General features: G+C 48.2%; 1 protein-coding gene across 3 annotated transcripts; it reads right to left on the bottom strand.

Annotated features, from left to right (window-relative positions):
• Positions 1 to 506: 506 nt before the first annotated feature.
• BMI1 (BMI1 proto-oncogene, polycomb ring finger) lies at positions 507 to 16,772 on the bottom strand. 3 transcript variants are annotated; one of them, XM_069776792.1, is made up of 14 exons: positions 16,582 to 16,772; positions 15,551 to 15,662; positions 15,389 to 15,452; positions 15,269 to 15,303; positions 14,574 to 14,654; positions 5,713 to 5,846; positions 5,197 to 5,293; positions 4,406 to 4,461; positions 4,226 to 4,276; positions 3,855 to 3,963; positions 3,719 to 3,764; positions 3,076 to 3,174; positions 2,555 to 2,635; positions 507 to 2,456 (listed from the first exon to the last, which is right to left on the bottom strand). In XM_069776792.1, exons 1-14 carry the CDS (start codon positions 16,712 to 16,714, stop codon positions 2,127 to 2,129), a joined length of 1,428 nt encoding a protein of 475 aa, XP_069632893.1. In that variant the 5' UTR covers positions 16,715 to 16,772; the 3' UTR covers positions 507 to 2,126. The 3 variants fall into 3 exon arrangements, with proteins under 3 accessions (XP_069632893.1, XP_069632874.1, XP_069632883.1); XM_069776773.1 differs by lacking the exons at positions 14,574 to 14,654; positions 15,269 to 15,303; positions 15,389 to 15,452; positions 15,551 to 15,662; positions 16,582 to 16,772 and adding an exon at positions 11,048 to 11,726; XM_069776782.1 differs by lacking the exons at positions 507 to 2,456; positions 2,555 to 2,635; positions 3,076 to 3,174; ... (4 more) ...; positions 5,197 to 5,293; positions 5,713 to 5,846 and adding exons at positions 13,118 to 13,510; positions 14,747 to 14,803; positions 14,889 to 14,949 and having other exon boundaries at positions 14,595 to 14,654.
• Between the last annotated feature and the right edge of the window lie 4,064 nt (positions 16,773 to 20,836).

Genomic DNA, 20,836 nt, shown 5'->3' with positions numbered 1-20,836 from the left:
AGATAGGAGGTAAAACCTATGGCTGACTGGGATGTGAGAATACACCATTTGCTTATTTTCAAGAATAATTCGGGGTCAAATAAAGAACAGCAAATGTTTTCGAGGCAGGCAACCAAAACAAATCACAGCGATTTCTAGGCATTTTTTTTTGTTGTTGTTATTTTAGTACTTTGCTGTTCTGTTCACTAAAATCTTTTGCACACCCAGAAAGACTTCCGGCGAGAACAAGATGTTTGTCCTTTAACACCACATTATCAACAGAGGTCATTTGCTATTTTTCAATGAATTATCCCTTTTATTTGTTTATTTCTTTGATCAGCTATAAATGAAAGTTATTCGTGTATATAAAACTGAAGTTTTTACTGTTGAAATTGAACTGTACATGTTTACTACAGGAAAAAATATCAACTCTTGTTTAACAAGACATTATACATCAATAAGCAATAACCTTGTGGAGGATTTGCAATCACCTGGTCTATAAAAACACACAGGACAAGTAACAGCAATTTATATGCAAAAGTAATGATTTAATGACTATAAGCAAGACAAAGCAATAAGAATTGTGCTTCTTTTGCAGACTGGAGACAATGAAATGTTTAACTACAATTTTCCCGTACAAACATGAAACAATATCCATATAGAATAAACACCCTCACAAATGTATAACTGATGGGTGATGAACACACACGAAGTTCGACCAAAGCAAAGCACAAACTGAAAAGTGTTCTGGGCTGTTTGGATTTTATGGTGGAAAAGTTCCTTCTACTGAAAAAAATAATACCCTTAGAAGCCTCTAATAAAATGCACCTATTTTCAGGCCATTAAAGAGGAGGCATTCTCCACAATTTATTGGAAATATTAAAGTACCTGTTAAATTTTAATGAAGTTAGTACTGTACCATATACGTATATATTAAAACAAATTTAGATAAAATGCCTTCATCCAGCATCTTGCTGGTTCCTTAAAATTTATACCAAATAGTTTATGGCTTCTATAATGATTCCATGTGCTTTTAAAAACACAGTCCCACCACATCAAATAATAAAAAGGTAATCAAACAGGTCAAAGACTTCCATGTCCCTTAACTTTTTTTTTTTTTTCTTCACTGCATCACTTCAACATTTGGTAAAGTAAAAATATATCACTTGGAAAAAAAGACAAAGCCAGTGAAATCCTTTAAAGATTGCCAATTGCCTCCAGCTTATCAGAGACTTGAATGTGCTTTCCCAATACTGTAGCTCTCACACGCAAAGTGTTTCTTGCAGTATGAGCAAAGCTCAAACAGGCGGCATCTGCAAGGGTCGAACCAGTTTAGAAATTTAACAACCATATCATGAGTGCATGAAACACAATATTTTCTTTATAGTATTTATAAATATATCATACAATACTGTTTCCTGTTATGTCATATACCAATATGGCATTGTACAATAAGCATAATGCCATCTGATTCTTACAAAAGCGAATCATTTAAACAAGTCAGTAAATAAAACGGTAATACCCGCTTTTAGGCATACAGATTGTAAAACTGAAGTTTACTTTTCTTTTGATCGGTTCTGCGCAGCAACAGAGAAGTAAAAGATGCAACATAAGAATCAAAATGGCTAATACGCAAAAATTGTTATTCACAGTGACATGGCTACATATATGCATTATTCTATGCATATTCTTTCCATTTTGTTGGATTTCAAGATGAAAAAGCACTTGCTTTCTACAGGTTCACAAAACAGCATAAGAACAATAACAATCGAAGAGAACGCAATGGAGGAGTTAGTCTGGATTAACAAACTACTTCCCGGGATTTGTATCGACTTCTGGAGACTCCCGAGTCCAGATGATGGGGACGGAAACAACTCCGCATCACTCAGAACAGGTGAAGGTGTAACTTTTGTTTGCTTCCCAGTCCTCTGAAAACAATTTACATTTCAATCTTGCGTTTCCATTAACGTCCATCCTGAATGTCACCTAGTCCGCCTTTTATAGCCAAGTTCAGTGTCACTACAAAAGAAAGCAATTTGGACGATAGTCACATGGATTAGCATCTATAAAGCTGTAATGGCATGGAGAGACCTATATAAAGGAGGGGCGGGGGGGGGCGGGGGGGAGGCAGTAGCCTGGTTGGCACATCAACCAGACGAAGTGGCCGAGGAGCCATTTATCGACGTTTTCCGCGCTCTGTTGGTAAAGGAGGACTGGTGGTTACTGCTGGGGCTGCTGCTGGTGCCGTTCATGGTGCTGGAGATGTGGGGGAACTGGGGGTGAGGAGACTGGACCGGCGTGCTGGGGCTGGGCAAACAGGAGGAGGTGGAGGGGATGCCTCCCGCCGGGCTGCTCGCCTTGTCGCTCCCAGAGTCACTTTCCAGCTCCCCGCTATTATTCAAGCCTTCCCTCTGGTGACTGATCTTCATCCTCTTGCAAGTAGGTCGGACCCGGTATTTGAGGGGGAGAGGCCCGTTCTGCAAGGCAAAGGGGAGACCCTGGTAAGCGCCCTCCCCGGGTCACGACCCGCACCACCTCCCCCCCTCCCCGGGGGAGGCACACTGGCCATACTCACCCGCCTCCAGGTATAGATGTAGGCAATATCCATTAGGGTGTAGTAGTCCTTCAGAGGCTCCTCTTCATACATCACATCGATCTGTGCAAGATATGAATCCTTGCATTAAAGAGCGTCCAGGCATTTACCCCCAGCGTACGACTGCTCCAAGGTGGAAGTTGCCCCGCTGCCATATATATCAGAAAACTGAAAAAATGCTATGCCAAAACCAGTGGGGAATAGGGAATTTTCAAATCTATTAGATATGTTTTAAATATATTAAGGAGCAATTTCTTGATACCTCGATATTTACAGCATTAAAAAATTACAGAGTGCCACCAAACTCTCCAGATAGGTATTTTAAAAATAACATTCATGATCCCATCCACATATTGCACACACCAGAAATACTTGGTAGTTAGCACTTGCTGGAACTGGCTGTAATGAGAAAATGAGTGCTAACCAGCAGCAGGCTTAAAATAGCAAGACTGATTTAAAGAAAAATAAATAAAAAAAAAAAATCACTCTTTCCCCATAGGTACCTGGAAAGTGTTAGGTATATCCATTTTACTCCGCAGGAACTTTCTTAGATGCATCACTGTCATCGCTGCTGGGCAGCGTAAGTATCTTTTGTCATTCACCTGATGGCACAGTAAAGAAAATCAGTCTACTCAGAACAAGCAATTAATCCCACAAAGCTGTACTCTAACATTTTATGTTAATTTAAAAAAAAATGCACTTTATTAGATTATGAATGATAACAATTTCTGCTGCCTTATAAGGAACAACAGAAAGAAGTGGCAAATTACAGTTCTAGAATAAGTAATTAGAAATGCAACTAATTTTATACATAAGGATTTTTATCTCACAGTAAATCTCTTTTTAGAATATATGTATTACATACTGATTTTTTAAATTAATTAATAAATAATTTATTGCAGAATCTGTCAGGAAATCAAATTCCACTTTAAAAGTAACACATCAGATATTTTTTATTTCGAAAAGTTCTTTACATATACAGCTGTATGAAGATGCTTGACCTCTTCTCTACCTAGCGCCATAATAGGAGGTGTGCTGCTTTTGTTCTAGATACACATATACCTATGTATTTTTTTCAGCTACAAGCCTGCCCCAAAGATGTTTGTGTGTGTTACATTTCTTCTAGAGTAAGGAAAAGTTATTTACCTCTTCCTTTGATTTTTCTTTCTCCTTATTTCCTTTTCGTTCCAGTCTGTGAGAAGAAATGAAACAATTACAACAAATAATAAATATAGCTGCTATCAGTCAGGTAAACATAAAATATTGCCATTCTGGAACTTGCCTATTCTGGTCAAAGAATTCAATGGATAAGCTTATTATCTCGTCGTCTGTTATAATTCTTTTGTCTTCGTCAGCCACTTCTCCCCTGTCTTCATTAGAGCCATTGGCAGCTGCGCAGAAATTTCCACAATAATTTACATTTTGAAATTCAAATCAGGAAGAATGGCAATTCTCAGTACAAGAAAAAAAAAATCTCCATAGTAAGATTATGAATTAAAGCTACATAACTGTTAAAACAATATACTTTTTTAATGCTGAATTTACTTCTTAAAATTCTGTCACGGTAATACATAATTTGTAAGTTAAAAAGGAAACAGTAAAGCATGTAGGTCAATGCTACATTTATTAAAGTTGCGAATGAGTAGCTTTTACCATCGGCCGACGGATGAGCAGCATAAAAATCCCTTCTTCTTTTCATTTCATCTAGATGGAAAAGCATATATTTTTCTTTTAGTGTATACTCTGTAACTCCTGGTATTGATGTAGGATAGCAGTTCTGGGTTTGTTTTTCTACTCTTCAGAAAAAAAAAAAAAGCCGATTTAACTACTTACTTTTGAAAAGGCCTGGTACTAGCTTGTATACAATATCTTGGAGAGTTTTATCTGACCTGAAAAAAGAACAACCCCAAAACATAAAATTAAGCAGATGAAGCGATACTTTAATCCAAGCGGCAGCTCCTCATTCATAATCTTTCACAACAATGAGGCATCTTCTACAAAGTGGGAGGCTAGTCATAAAAAGTTAACTTACAAGCCCTTGTAATCAAACTAACACTGCTCTAAATACCGCTATAAAACAAAACTCATCTGTGCTACCACAACTGAAAAATAATTCTCTCGGACTGAAGGAAGGCCTTAAAAACTACATGTCCTCCCTAGAAGAGAAAGAGAGCAAAGAGTAACGCTGACAAGAAAAATAGTTCTGAAAGGAAAAGCATGCTTTAAAGGCTTTTGCCCCTTAGCTTGGAAAGTTTCGGCAAGAGTTTTCCTGACAAGGAGCGAGGCAGGGATTGAAGCATGTCTGGGAGATATAGGAAGCAGAGGTAAAAACTGTCGGGATGGTACAGACGAGAATGGGGGAGAGGGAAGAGGCATTGCATTGAGGGTTGGCGTATGCAAAAAAAGACCAACAGAAACTTTCGGTCTCGCCTCCAGAGAAATCTTCAATTTCAATCAATGACAAAACTCCAAAGAGAGAGCATAGACACGAGTTAGCTTGTAAATTGACAAGTCCTTTCAGATTTAAATCGCAGACCAAGAGATAACATCGACAGGACTACCGCAGGTCTCCCCATATAAAGTAACAGAAGGGATGCAGGGTGCGCATTGCATCTTTCTCCTACCTTATATTCAAAAGCGGTCGAGTTTTGTGAACTTGGACATCACAGATAGGACAATACTTGCTGGTCTCCAAGTAACGCACGATACAGGTCTTACAGACTGTAAGTCAAACACGAAAGCCTTTTAGTGATGGTTGTAGGTGACGCTCAGATATGCATAGATAGAGGTGCGATTTTCTAAACTATGCAAGCTACAGCAAATCGTCCATTGCCAGCAGCGCGCTGCTTAAGCTAAACAAATACCCAAATAAGCTGCAATTACCATGAAAAGGAGACGCTTAGAGTACATATATTATTACTTTAACAAAGACCGTAGGGCCGTCCTCAGAAAAACTGCTCCGCGGCCGGGCCACCGATTTCCCAGCCCGTCGGGGAGGCGGAGGTCCCCAGCACCTCGGGGGGGTTCGGGCTTGGCTGGGGGGGGGGGGGGGGGCCGCGGGCCGGGGAGGGGGCGGTTTGCGCTCCCGGGAAAGGTGGGAAGCGGCGGGGGAACAACGCGGAGCGGCCGGTGGTACTTACAGGAGTGGAGGCACTCTATGATGGTTGTTGCATCAATGAAGTACCCGCCGCAGAGCACGCACATGAGATGGGGGTTTAGCTCGGTTATTTTGATTCTGGTTGTTCGGTGCATTTTGGCGTGGCGAGGGGCGGCTCTGAAAGACACACACACACACACACACACGCAGGACCGGTCAGCGGGGACGAGCGCGGCGGCGTCCCAGGTGCCGAGACCCGGCGCGTCCCCTTCCCCCGTCCAGCCGCATCCCCCGGCGCAGGGGGGAAGATCGAGCGCGGAAGGCGGCGGCGCGGGGCCGGGCGGCGGGCGAGGGCCGGTCCCGAGGCCGGCGGGGCGGCCCCGCACCGCCCCGGGCCGGCCTGGGCGCAGCCCCGCGGAGGCGCGGCGGCTCCGCGGCACCCACCGCGCCGCTCCCCGGCGGGCACGGGCTCTCTCCGCGGCGCGGCGGGGCACCGGCCGGCGCGGGCTCCCCGGGCGGCTCGGCGGCGATGCGGCGGGGACCTCCGGGCGGGGGCCGGGGGGGGGCCGGGGGGACGGACGGCGACGACGACGACGGCCGGCCGGGCACCGGGCTGCCGGCGAGCAGCACAAAGGGGAACCAGCGCCTCCCGGTGCGGCTGCCCTGGCATTTCCGGAGAGCGGGGAGGGGCGGCGGGGGGAGGGACGGGGGGGGGGGGACACACGCACCTCGGAGCGGGGCCGGGCACCGGGGCGGCGGGGCCGGCCCGCGAGGGGGGTCCGGGCGGCTGCCGCTGCTGCTCGGTGCCGATCCGGATCTGCTCCGCTCTCCGAGGGGGTTGCTATAGCAACTTACACTTACACTTGGCATCCTGCCACCGCTGGGAACACACGAGAGCCGGGCGGGGGGGCGGCCGGGAGGGGGGGGGGGGCGGGCCGGGCCGAGCCGAGCCGGGCCGGGGGGTGGGACGCGGGGCCCGGGGGGCTGGCGGAGGGGGGCGGAGGAGCCGAGGAGCCCGCGGGGGTCTGGGAGCCCGGTTGCGAGGGGAGGGGAGGGGGAGGGCGGGAGGAAGGGGGGGGGGGGCGGCCCGGGCGGGGTCGGGGTGCCGCAGCCCGGAGGGTGGCGGGGCGCGGTGCGGGGCGGCGGGGGCGGCCCCGGGCGCGGGGCTGAGCCGGGCTTTGGGGTCTCAGCCCGGCGGAGGCGAGAGCCAGAGGCTCCTCCCGAGCCTCGGCCATTTCGGATCCTCTCAGGGGCCTCTCTCCACGTCGACTCGGTGCGAGGAGCTGGTCTGAGATCGCTCCGCTCCCCCTCCGCTCCCTCCCTCCCTCCGCCGAGCCGAGCCGTGCCGCGCTGCGCCGCGCTCCCGGGGACCGAGCCCCCCGCGCCGCCGGCGGGGTGCCGAGCCCCAGCTCCCGCTCCGCGCCGCCGGCATCGCCTCTCCCCCTTTCTCCCCTTTCCTCCGTTCTCTTCTTCCTTCCTTTCTTTCTCCTCCCCCCCCAACTCTTTCTCTCTCTCTTTCTTTCCTTCCACCCCTCTTTTGACTCTCGTTTGAAAAGCCTCCCGCGGACGAAGCGAGCGCGGTGCAAAGTTTTGCAAGAGGTGGAAAGAGATTTGCAGCACCAGGGTAAGGTGTTTGGACGGGAGAAAACAAGCCTCCGGATCCTTAAACAAACCCCCTTTTCGGCAATAAAGCACACCGGGGCGGGGGGGGAAGCCCAAACCAACTTTAAACGGTACATTAGTGACAACATGCGAGGGACCATGTGACCAGATCATTCCTAAAGCTAAATCAACACCTTGTCAACACAATGCAGCGACAAGAGTGAAAAACAAATGTCATTTTCACAGTCTGAAAGCCATAAACCCCCATCGGATGCACTGGCACCAACGTTATACGCACACATACTATTTAAAATGAGAGGGACTAAGAGGTAAAGGGGAAAGTACACCGGGGGAAAAAACCCTGTCCACCACATCAATTGCAGAGTACATTATTTTCTGTCAACCAGATCCTGAAAAACGTAACGTAACAACGTCGCTCCCATGCAAGCTATTCATTTCCCCATGTCAGCGCTCCCAGTACACCAGCTCCTGTCCTTGGTCCCCACTCTTCCCGAGGCAGGGCTTGCGAGCCACCTCTCACTGCAGCACCGTGCGAGCTGGAGATGTCTCAAGGTGCGAGGTTCTCCGCAGCCACTGGCAAACTTCGATGTTAGGCAGCAGAAGGAAAAACAAAACAAAACAAAACAAAAAAAAACCCCAACACACCAAGCTTTCTGAAAGCTTTGAATTTCGGCCAGACTGCCCAGGACAGGGGTACAATATTCCTCAAGAAGTGTGCACAGCGCCAACGAGCGACCCTAGCTAGGAAACTTCTCTTGCTGCTGCAGGAGAACCCTCGAGTGAGCAGCAGATAAAACCCCCCCAGCATCAAACCGCAGCCGGCCAGCACACAGAAAAGCAAAGTGCAAGAAGAACCAAGCCAGACCACGTCCCCAAAGCTGTTCCCAGCCCCGTGCGGGAAAGCAAGACCCCTGCTGCCTTGTACTGCGGTTTAAATGTCGCTTCCAGGCTCCCTGACCCTCCCCGCTTCTTACTTTTAAACTGACACCGAGGGTTTGCTTTTCCCAGAAAAGGCAGAGCCTGGGCTTCTGCGCTCCTCTCCGAAAAGACCAGCGCCCTGAAGCCGGCGACTCTGAGGTCCCTTTAGGTACTTAAACGTGGGCAAGCTGCCTTCACGGTTCTGTGTTTTATTTGTTCAAGTCACTACCTTATGATTCATAAATATCTGAACCAAAAAACCCAGCAGTGACCGAGGTCACGCAAGTCGGCTGACCGAGAATTCCTTCCCAGCCCTGACAGACTGGGACAAACCTTTCAAGACATTAACGCGTTTATTTCACGCAGGCGTAGCCCCTTCCTAAAAGGAGGGGGATTAAATTCAACCGTGAAACCTGTTTTGTCGAAGCAACCCCTAAATGCGGATTATTTATTGCCCAAAGTTAGCACATTTTCAACGTGCTATGAGCTATCTTTGAAATCAGTGATTTTCTGCAGCGAGCTGAACCAGGCGCCTAACTTCTCCCCAAAAGCCACCCGTAGAGGCACACGCACACGCGTGTCTGTGCCTGCGGGTTTGTAACACGAACGCAGCACTTTTTCCTGTGGCAGCCTGAGCTTAATATTTTGGTACGAGCAAAACCCTTTCAGATTTTTTTCTGCTCCTGCTGATAGCACGGCGAATACCAACACGTCACACAGTCAATACAAACAGCCTCTTAACCAGGACAATATATATTTACACACTGACACACGGAACAACTAAACGTAAAATATACGGAGATAATACTCGCTAGAAGTAAACACTGCCAGCCAGCTGATTATTTAGAGGCCTTAAACCGGTTATGTCAAAATGAAGAAAAACAGAAGTGCGTTCTCCTGCTAAGAATCAGCTACATTATTAAAAATCTGTAAAGGCAATAAGCTATCAAACCTTGCTCGACAGGTCTCTAACAGAAAATACATACGTAAAAAAGAGAAGCATCGCTCGGGTAGGTTTGTGTACTTTGCACCCATCTCCTCTCGGAAAACTCTCTCATCAGGAATAAAGCAGCCGTCATTCTACGTCTTCACCCATTATCAGTCAGAGCCACTTTTACTATCGAGCCTGTTATTACTCTTTCGCTTAAGAATGGCCACGTATGTTTTAAAGGGGGGACGCTGCTTCTTTCAGAGAAGGCAGACAGAGCTCAAATATCTCTGCCCAGCTCGCCGCAGTGAGGAGAGACCTGGATATTGGCAACGCAGTGCAAAAGGACCCCAATCCCTTAAATCACCTCCCTGGAACCAGGTGAAGGATACGATCTGTCTACTTAAAAAAAAAAAAAAACAAAACCAAAACCAAAACCACAACCCACACTAAAATGTTAATTTTTCTACTATCTAAGCAATCAGGTAGGTCAAGCCTCCGTGTCTCTGGCAAACTGCAGCACAAGTCTGTCTCAGTTTCCAGGACGCACTGCACAGTCACTCAGAGTAGTTTTACTGGACTGCATTTCCAGGATCCCCCTGGTCTTTGGGACAGTCCCATAAAATAAGTTGCTCTGACCACTACAGACTACGCAAAAAAACCTTTTAACGCCAAGCTTGCAAATGGGCACGCACGCCCAGGTTTTCCTCGACTTTTCTCGAGAGTGGAGGAGTGAATCAAAGTTTCTAGAGGCTGAAAAGTGACTCTCTCACTTTTATAGAAATGCGATTTTTCTGCTTATTTTCACCTGATTATTTGCAAATATTTACAGTAAACACAGAGAAACATCCCGTGTTATACATTGCCAAGGCCATACAATCACAAAAACATACACCAGGAACTTTCCAGTGGTGCCCATAAGCAGCATGAGGAGCCCACTCGTGACACCTTTAAGATCTGACAAAGGATTTCATGTAAATTTACCCTTCCCGGGCTGAGGAGGAGGGGAAGAAGAAGAAGAAGAAAAAACCAAACAAAAAACCAAAACCCACCAACCCAGAGAAAAGAAATTCAGACACCCCCCCCCCCCCCCCGCGTCCCACAGACACATCACCTTTGCTCCAAAGGCTCCAGCAAACCGCACGCCCCAGGTCCCCAAGATCGCAGCCAAACTGCTACCCTTACGCCCCCCCAAAGTTATTTCTCGGTGTTGGCCACCCCTCTCCCCTCCCAGCAGGCACAAACCCCCAAACTTTAGCATTTAGAGCAGAAATGCAAGAGGAGACGTTGGAAACAACTGGGAACCGCCATCTTACAACCCATCCAATTTCACACAAGTACTTGTCCAACTTAAGTTAATAACATTTTCTGCTGGGTGCCCCGACGCCTAACAACCCCTCCAGGAGGATCGCTACCCCCCGCTGGCTCTATCCCTATAAAATGGGTGCATTATCTGACATTTTAACCTCCCCCAGACACATTTCTTTCGGGGAGGACTGAAATCACTTGACCCAGGCAGCTCCAGATTTCACGAACGCCCCTGTTTAATCAAAATCTGCCTTTAAACAAAGGGCGCTCAGGCCGGGCTGGCAGCAGGGTCTGGAAATATAAATATTCTCCTCGGGGGCCATGTGCACAGAAAGGTTTTAGGGGGCGTCTGGAGAAAGAAAGGAACTAAAATTTGCAAATGTGGGTGCGTAACGCGAGCGAGTGCACAGGCTGCTGCTGCTGCTGCTGCGTGTCTATATGTGTGTGCGTGTGGCTGGAGCAGCCTGTCAGCGCTTTTCCCATACGGAGAGCTCGGGGGACACCTAGGCTCCCCTTTGCAGCCCCCAAACCGGCCGAAAACCGCCGCCGAGCCCCCTTCGCCCCCCGCCCTTGGTAAGGCGACACCTCGCTTCATACGTACCCGGAAAGCGGAGCCGGTGGGTGACGATCGGAGCGGCCAAAAAAGACAATGAAAGTTAAAAGTCGTTCAGCAGAAAATGAATGTGAGCCAAGCGGCCATCTTGAAATGAACTGCAGACGCTGTCAATTGCAATAAGCTTATTGCCGCCGCCGCCGCTGCGCTCCGCTCATTTTAGTTACAAAACACCCGGGTTTCCTCCTCTCGTCCACCGGCCCTTCTCGCTCCCTCGCTCTCCCTCCGAGTTCGCCGCCCGGGCGGCTCAGGCGCTGGGAGCGCAAAGTCTCCCCGGTCCGGATGGGTCCTCTCTCCACCAGCCCATTGTCTCTCCCTCTGCCCCCCGCTCCGCCTCGCGGCCTCGCTCGCGTGCCTTCTTTTATTAGTATTAGTATTATTATTACGAGTATTATTGTTGTTGTTATTTCATAGTTGGTGGCGGGGACCCGGGGAGGGAAGGAGGGCGGGCGGGCGGGCGGGCGGGAGGAGGGCGGAGGAGGGAAGAATGCAACGCTGAAGGCACACAGTGGAAACTGACACCGTCCCCAAAATGGCTCGGAGTTCGCCCGCCCCGCCAGCGTCACGTGGGGCGCCTCATTCCTTAAGGGCGGCCTGGGAATTAGCGGCGCTGCCGCCGGGGCCCGGCAGCCTCCCCGTGACCCAATCCCGCAACCCGGCCGCCTCCTCCCCCTCCGCCCCCGCCTCCCCCCCCTCCCCTCCCCCGCCCGCCGCCCCCTCCCCTCCCCTCCCCTCCCCTCCCCCCGGCCCTGCACGCGCTCGCCCGCGCGCCGCCGATGCCTCCTTTTCCCCGCCGCGCCGACCCCCGGCCCCGCTCCCGCTCCGCGCCCGCGGCTCCCGCCCGCCGCGGCCCGACGCCCTCCTTCCCCGCGCTCCCTCCGACCGCGACGCCGCTCCCCTTCTCGCCCCCGCCCGCCACCCGCGCCCTCGCCGCCGCCGCCGCTCCCCTCCCAGCTGCCGCCCGGGCTCCGCGACACCCCCCTCGCCGCCGCCCCCCCCCCCCCCCGCCGCCCCCCGCTCCCGAGCGCCGCCCGCGAGGTGCGTCCCCCGCCCCGCCCCGCCCGGCGCTGCCCTCTCCATCCGCCCCGCAGCCCCCCCCCCCCCCCGCCCGCCCACCCGCCGGCCCCACACGCCGCCCGTCCCCCTTCCCCCGCAGCCCTCGCCTCCCTCCGCGCACTTGTTGCGCGCTCCCACTCGCGGCCCCCGACACCGGCCGCCGCCCCGCGCGCCCCTGTCCCGCCACCGGGGGACCGCGCCGCGGCCTCGCGCCCCCGCCGCCCTCCGCCCGCCCGCGGCCGCGGGACGCGCCCCGCGCCCCTCGCCCCGCCGGGGCCGCCGGCGTCGGGGCGACGCGTCCCCTCGGGGGCCGCGCCGGCGCTTTCCCGCCCGGAGCGGCGGCGGGAGCGGGCGTCGCGGGGACCCGCCGTCGCGGGGATCCGCCGCGTCCCCCGCCCCGCGGAGGGGACGGGGAGCGCCGGGCGCCGCCGCCGGAGCGGGGAAGCCCTCGCCGTCGCTCGCCGCCGCCGAGGACAGGACGCCGCCCGCAGCCGGGGCGCGGAGGAGCGGGGAGGGAAGAGCCCGGCTCCGCGCCGGGCGCCGCGGCCAGGGCTCGTCCGCCGCCGCGCTTCCTCCCCCCGCCGCCGCCGGCAGGTGCGGGCGGGCTCCGCGGCGGCCACCGGAGCCGGGGCGGCCCAGGGCCAGCGGGAGAGGAGGGCGGCGGCCCCGCCGCCGGGCGCGGAGCGGCCCCGCGAGGGGGGGAGACGCCGTCGAGGCGGAGCCGGCAGCCGGCTCTCCCGCTCAGCCCCGCGGAGCCCCGGCTTTCCGCCAGGCGCCCCGGCTCCGGCAATTCGCACGGGACCGGGACCGGGACCGGGACCGGGACCGGGCTCGGACTCGCGCGGAGGACGTAGGAGCGGTTGGAGGGGAATAACAAAGCCGCGGTGGGCAGTTTAGCAAAGGCGCCGTCGCCGCGGCGCGGGAGGAAGGGATTTTCGCCTCACCGAGCCGGTCTAACGTTTAGCATCTTACTTTTAGGCACAGCTAATTCACCCACAGAAATTGCAGAACGGGAGCGAATAAACTTTATTAGATCCCACAGAAAAATAATCCGTGACAATTCTAAAAATACACAAAGTTAAATAGAAGGAATGCTTTGAAGACATGACAGTTAAGCAACTACTTAACAAGAGTTAATTAAAAAAAAATATGACACGAGCAAGGAATACCAAGTCCGGTCATAAAAAAGTTATTTCACTTAATTCGCATCCAAGGACTTAAAAAAAAAAAAAAAAAAAGAGAACAGTTTGCATCAAGAGATGAAAGACATTTGTCATTTAGAAGACACTCAGGAATGAGAGTACTTCAGCTCAGCAGGCTGACACCTTCCTTCAATCACATCTGAGTCGCTCTTTCTAGACTTTTTGCAGCATCTTTTAGTTTTCCAACTAAATCCTAAGAGATGAAATACTGTCTTAGGATAAACACGTTTTTTAAAAGGTCAGCTAGAGGAACAGAATATTTGTTTTACACAGAGAGAGAGAGGCAAGGGAAACCAGCACCTTATACCACAAAGAAACGTTGCAACTGATGAACAATGCCAGCGAGTAATTAAATAGCTCCCTATTTTACAATGTAGTAAGCAAAGTGGGAACTGAAGGAAAACACCTTTTAACATACATTATCCACTAAAATAGATCACTACTCTTAACACGTAGATTTTATCGGTATCGTTAAGATGGCCAACGCTGACATTCGCTCTAGGCTTTGAAGTACTATATACATTTCTAAAATACTGAAAATATTTGGAGTGCTATTTTGTACTAGGACCGTTCTCCAGCCAAAGCACGTCAGATTTAACTAAGTCAGCAAACCGATTAAAAACACATTAGTAAGAAAAGGACGACTTTTGAGGTACACGTTAGAAAAGCAGAGGTGTAAACCTGAAGTTTTAATATCTTGCTTTTCCTCTCCCCCCAACCCCTCTTCCCAATCCTCCACAGTTTGGTCACTTCCAAGCATTACAATACCCCTATTGTTCAGTTACACATTTAAATCGCTAAACAAAGATCAACGTTTGTTTCAGTACGTTTCTTACATGTCATTAACACCACTGAAGAGCCTTCAGCTCGTTCTCTATTTTTAATCATGACACACTTAAATCATTGAACCAGCTTCTTTAATCATTTCTCTATAGCACGGGGAAATCAGAGTTTCAGAAAAATGATGTATGTCCTCCCATATATATATATATATATTACAGTTATGAAAACAGACAAAATATTTATGAACGTATGTAAAACACTCCCCATGCAACTAAAATCAGTTACTTTGCAACTTTATTTGAGCAGACAGGAAAACTACACTTGGATAATTTTTATAGAAGTTTCTCCCCTACCCTCCCAGTCCTGTTTTTTTTTTTTTGTTTTTTTTTTTTAATAACAGTATATATAATTTCATTTTGATTGGCAAGTTGTTAAAAACATTTACATACACAACTAGAGCCAAGCATAGAAACAATGATGAAGGAAAGAAGTACCTGTAGTTGTTCCATCGTGCAACTAAAACTAACATCTGGGTGTGATCCTGAATCACTGTTCTGAAGAAAAAAACAACCAACAATGCATGTTTTATTAAAAAAAATATCGTGAAATTGCATTTTTTCCTCTGAGGGTGCTGGGAATACAGTACCTCTACGTTTAAGGTCACCAAGTAGGAAGGCTGGTAAGTTTTATGAAGTTGATTGCTCTAAATTAAAAACAAAGAGCATAGGAAAAAGTCAGGTCTCAGCACCGAAACAGACTGGAGAGACACCTTGATGTGTTAAAATTACCTTGATCTGATACTCCAAGCGCCAAGACACATCAGTTATATGGAGAGGAGATCTGCCTATGCTGAAAGACACAACAGTTACAAGTTCCCTGCACTAAAAGAAAATGTCATTTTCTCAAGCTGTCCATTAATAAAGAACTTTTTTATGATCCTTGTAATGTCTTTTGAAAAATTAAAAAAGTTTCTTAAGAGTAGAATTCTGAAAGGAGGAAGATAAATTTCAAGAGCTGTTGTCTGAAGTTTGTTAAAAATGTAGAAATTTTTTTTTTTTTTAATGGAACAATATTTCTTCATCACCTAAAGTATGCATAGGTGTTTCCCAGGACAGCTTCAAAGTAGCTGAAATTGAAACTATCTATCTGTGCTCACTGATTGACCTACCTTCCCAACAGGATTTCCAATGCATCCTTGTTTTTCTGGGGAAAAAAAAAAAAATTGCTAGATTCAATAAATCCCTGCGAGAGAAAGAAAACATAAAGAGGTTAAAATTGGTTTAAAAACCTGATATTCGGTGCAAAATTGTTCTATTCTCTCTTTGTCCAGTTTACAGTCCTCAAGACACGTGCTATAGGGAGAAAGAATTTATTAGTTTTCTGTTAACTCAGCAGTACAGTTTAAAGTAACAACTGCTAGAGAAATGGGGTAGCTTCAAAGTATTTGTACCTTATAGCAGATATGTCGGCTTTCTGCTTTCCTGCCTCCAGAATACATGTTGCAGCCGCAGCATGGCAATGTTTTAATACCGTAGGGTCAATATCTTTCAGGTCTGGATCGTCTAAAATAAATGAATTACTGATGACACACTTATTTGCCAAATCCCCGCACACAATACCAAGAGCTGCTGCGCGCCCTTTGAACGGGCTATCTTTCCCACAAAAAAACTCAAAATGAAACACATTTGGTGTTTTAGAGCGAAAGGACGGAGCAAGCAGGCAAGGTGTGAGGAGGAGGAGGAGGAGGAGGAGAGGGGCTGAAGCACTGGCTGCTGCAAGCCGTACCAGGCGGGGCTGCCCGGCGCTGCACGCCCCGCCGCCTCTCCATCTCCTTCCCATTAAAAAAAGGAGGAGGAGGAGAAAAAAAGAAAAAAAAAAAAAGAAGGAAAACCTCAATTTCCTCTCCAAGCCCCGTCCGCGCTTCTCGCAAGCCCGTCGCCAACGCCGAGGAGCGGAGCCGGAGCCCCCGGCCAGGCGGGGGACGGGGGCTGCCCGGCCGCGGGCACCGGCGGCTCCCTCCGTCCGCGGAGGCGGCGGCGGTGTCATTAACACCACCGAATTAATTGCGCCGCCCTGTACTCGCAAGCCGGGCTTGCCGCGGGAAGCGTCCACGCGCGAAAAAACAGCCGACCAAACACGCTCGCAGCGAAAAAGCCGCCTCCTTGCCCCGCCACGCGGACACGAACGCGCGGGGGACCCCGACAACCCCCCCCCCCCCCCCCAAATAATTCTGGGCGGGTTTCAGCTGTAAGGAAGCAGGCGCGCATTAGCGATGACACCCCGCGCAGCGGCACCCTGGAGCCGTCCACGGGTGACGCTCCGGGTGGGAGCCGCCCCGTGTGTGTGTGTTCGGGGGGGGTGGTGGCCACCGGCCAACGCACCACGGGCACGCGCGTGTGGACGCGGGAGACACGCGTGGCGACGCCGGAGGAAAGAACCCGGCCCTCACCGCCCCCCACGCCTCCTCTCCCCACGCCTTACCCAACCCGCTCTGCGGGTGACGGAGGAGGCTGCGGAAAGCGGCGCGGAGGAGAGCGGCGTAAGGACGGCGGGGGAAACGGCGGGGGTCACCCAACAACCGCCACCCGCCCTGCGCGTACGCCGACAGCTCCATTGTGGGCGCCGTGACCTTCGACACGCGCCCACGTGACGCGCGCGCAGCTGATCGCCGCGACGAGGCGGAGCCGCCGCCGTGGGGCGGGCGGGAGCGGCGGGGCGGTCGAGGGCGGGGGAGGCGGGAGGAGGCGCCGTTCGCCGAGGGCTCCGCGGAGCCCTCGGCGAAGCCCTCGGCGAACGGCGCCTCCTCCCGCCTCCCCCCCCGCGTATTTTGCGCGCGGGTGGCGGAATGCCAGGGCTTTTTATTTCTTTAAAAAAAAACCCCAAACACCCCCCCCCATCGTGAAAGGGCTTATATCTCGTCAAATCCCCATAGTCCCTTTATCTCAATACAGCCTTAAACTGCATCTATCGGTGGGAAGCTTGAGAGTCCGCAAATTTCGAGCGATGCGTTCCTGCAGACCTGCTGCCCGCTAACTGAAAACATCAGAAATAGAGTCTTGTCGCTTTCTTTCCCCGTCGGTTATTTTGCTTCTGAAATATCTACCTTCGATAACGTGTATCGCAAGGTATTCCCCCCCACACACCCCGCCCCGGGGTCACGCGTATCAAACCACGTTATTTTTCTCTATGGTTATGGCCAGCTGAAACGCGAGCTTACAATCAAAATAATTTTGTAACTAAGATGGGTGCAGCATTTTGGTAAAGGCTTTGCACATTTTGGCATACATAAAGTAGTGACAGGTAGGCGATACAGCCTTCGCTGGTGATTTAGTAAAGATGTACAAATGCTACCTAAAACCATCTCCATGTTAAGCTAATCAGCGCCTGATGTGAGGCATTAACCTGTTGCATTAACATTTGATTTTGCACGTACTGAAACATTGCCATAGTCCCCCCCCAAATCTTAATATTTTACAAGTAAACAATGAAGTTACATGTGTTTCTGTCTCAGCTGTGGACCAAATTAGGACTGAACTAATAAAACACAGGTAAAGGCCTTACTATGCCACATGAAGTATGATGTATACGACCTTTGGAGTTGAAGTATGCAAAATGTTTTAGACATCCCCTTTTTCTTCGCGCGTGGCTATTCTGAACGGACAAGAACATTTCTGTCTAATCTTGCCTTCTTTATTGAACGTGAACATTTCTTAAAGGGAAATTCAATGTTGAAAGCTGCTCAGCCTAAAAAAATTGAGTAGAAGCTGAAGGCCTCAGCCAGATTAATGATTTTGAAATAACACCTATATAATGTCAAAAAGGTAGTCCTCTTTTTCCTGCTACAGATACATATTGGACAACACAAAGTGCAAAACCAACCGACTTTGCAAATTATTGCCAAATACGTCAAATAATGTACAAAAAGAGCAGAGCATTTTCCCCTCTAAATTTTTAAAGTTACTTGTCTTACTTAGTGTTGCTAATAAGAGCAGGTCAGATAGCAGTACTTATAAAGTATAATATTACAGAGTAACTTAATTTAAAATAGCCAGTACAGTCTGCTCTTTCGATCGTCTGCCGACCTGTGCCGCAATCCATTTACAGGTTGACGGCGCTGTCAGAGGACTGGACTTCTTACTAGGAAAGTGCTTTGAACGAACACATTTCAGTTCATCTGAACTATTCACAGCAGTTGACTGGTAGCTGATTTAATCAAAAAGCTGTTAGGAATTTTGCATCTGTATCCATAGCTCTCACTAATTACAGTCAGTCATCTAAGAGCTCAGTCCGGCTTTGGAGGCCAGTTCAAGTTTTGTTGCCGTAAGAATGGTAAGATTAGGCTTTATCACATCTCGCTGCATCACATTTTATGCTTACTTGAATCACACTATCTTTGAGATCATCACTGGATTTTTTTCTTTTCTTTTTTACTTTTTGTGATATTAATATAGTTCTTCTATGCCAATCCAGCTGCCCACTTGGCAGCATGTACGTCTCCTTCAGTACAGACACAGAGCACGGGCGATCGGGTGATTCTGCCTTCTCAGTTTCCTGGCACCGTGGGTTGTCTGGTCACTGTGTTGTAAAAACGCGTGTTTGTATACCTACGTCTCAATTATGCCCAAGTTAAGGTCAAAAGGAACATCATACCGGCTACAGGATCAGGCCCTTAATTCTAACACACTGTGTACATGCAATATGAGGCCTCATGATACTGTGGAGGACGAATGCTTAGACTTTTATTGTGTGATCTGAAGTAATATCACTGGCCTGATACTTTAGCATAAAAATTAATACCGCTGAATTGATGAACTCTGAGCTTCAGAGTTCTGGCTGACAGAAATCCTGGTAATTTTTATTTTGCCAGAAACAAGAAAAGCATGGCAACAGGCAGGTGGGTTAACAAAATAAGGCTTTCTCTATCTTTTGGTATGGTTGTCAAATACAGACACGATACCCAAGAAGAGACTGCATAAAATGGAGGAGAAGAAAAAACATAAAATGGAGGAGAGGACAAAGCTCTGAGCTGTAGAATTACAAAGGTAAAGAGACCAAGGCTATAAAAGAGGATAGTCACCCCCAAAAAGTTTAAAATGTACACATATGGCATGATCACACGTTACAGAAATTTATTCTTCAACATCCCCACATCGTTTATAGCATATTGCAACCTATAAATTAAAATCTAGCTTTAGAGGCAAAGCAACTGCTAAAGATTCGTTGCAAGATTATGTAGTACATGTAAGTTTAACTAGTTTTCATCACAAAATTTATATTTTCAATTCTCGTCCCAAACACCTCAGCCTGACTTTTTTTCTTTCTCTCTTTTTCCCTCCAAAAAGGACATGAGATGGATTCAGACTGTCAGATTGCTATCGGATTTTACCACTTGTGCGTAGCGTATACACATTTTAAAACCGTTCATTACAATTTCCAAGAGGAAGATAACTGTGTATTGAACAAAGAAATGATTAAGGAAATGCATTAATACTTGAATATTAATTAATCAGGGAAACAAACTACCTCAGTCCATGCAGGCTAGTATTTTTTACGGCTTGCACTTTCTTAGTCAAAACAAAATAATGCAGCTGCTCAAAATGAAAGGAAATCACTTGGCGTGTCCAGAGGACTAACTCGTAAAATTTAAGAGTTGGCATTTTTTCTTCTGTGTATTGCTCTTCACAGAATTAAAAGACAGTAATTTAAGATGATATTCCAGTGTCAATTTTCTGTGGAATTATTACTGACTTCCAAGAGTTTCATCCACACATTAATGGAATGCCCCTAGAACTTTTCTTTTAAGTCAGTATCGAGTATTTTTTATTATGAAATATATTTTACTGAATAAAATATTTGAAGCAGATAAGAACAGTAAAGAATAAGTAACAATTTTCTACAAAATCTATTTTTTGCTGGATTCATATCTGAAGAAAAAACATGATACTCATGTATCTGTCAGTGACATGATCACAGCATCAAAGAAAAGGAGTCTTGCATACCCTGAAAGGCCCAGGAAAATTTCTCTCATCTCACAGGCACAAAAGTGCAATACAGTAAATAAAATACTGCCTTGAACCAAGCCATTATCTGGATTATTTATTTGGTATGATTGCTGTAGACAGTCCTCATATCTGGTGAAAGTGCAGTACTTGTCACATGTTTTAAAAAATATTTTTTACTTCCAGACTTTTTTGGTATGTATTAATTTCAATAAATGCATTGTTTGGCTACAGACAAGGGCTATTCAATAAAACATATTTTGTTTGCTCACAAATAGTTCTGATTAACAGTTAAGAAAATGAGGTTTTTAATTAAATATGTGAAAGCATTGATTTATTTCAGTAAGGTAAAACCTATAGTAGCTGAATACATTTTTGATCAGGTATTTAATATTTTTTATTCTAAGTTTAACCTGAAAAAACATTTTTGCTACTAGGTAGTATTTCTGGAATTAAGTGACATTCATTTATTAAAAAAGGACTTATCTATTTACCTTTTGATTAGCTTTCTTCTGACTTGTTTTAAGCTTCTATTTGTCAAAACTTAAAATCTTCTGATTTGCCCCTCATACATGAAAAGAGACACATACTCTTAGGCTGTAAAAAAAAAAAATTAAAAAAACCTTAGAGCTTTCACATTTAAATTATACACTTTTAGGCTATTAATATTTCAGTCCTTATTTAAGTACTCAGGAATAGAGACAACCAGAGAAGTACCACTTGTTTAAAACATCATC

This window comes from Haliaeetus albicilla, chromosome 2 (genome assembly GCF_947461875.1).
Source record: "Haliaeetus albicilla chromosome 2, bHalAlb1.1, whole genome shotgun sequence".
NCBI classification, from domain to species: Eukaryota; Metazoa; Chordata; class Aves; order Accipitriformes; family Accipitridae; genus Haliaeetus; species Haliaeetus albicilla.
Note: the sequence above shows the minus strand (reverse complement) of the source record. Positions and strands in the feature narration are given on the sequence as shown.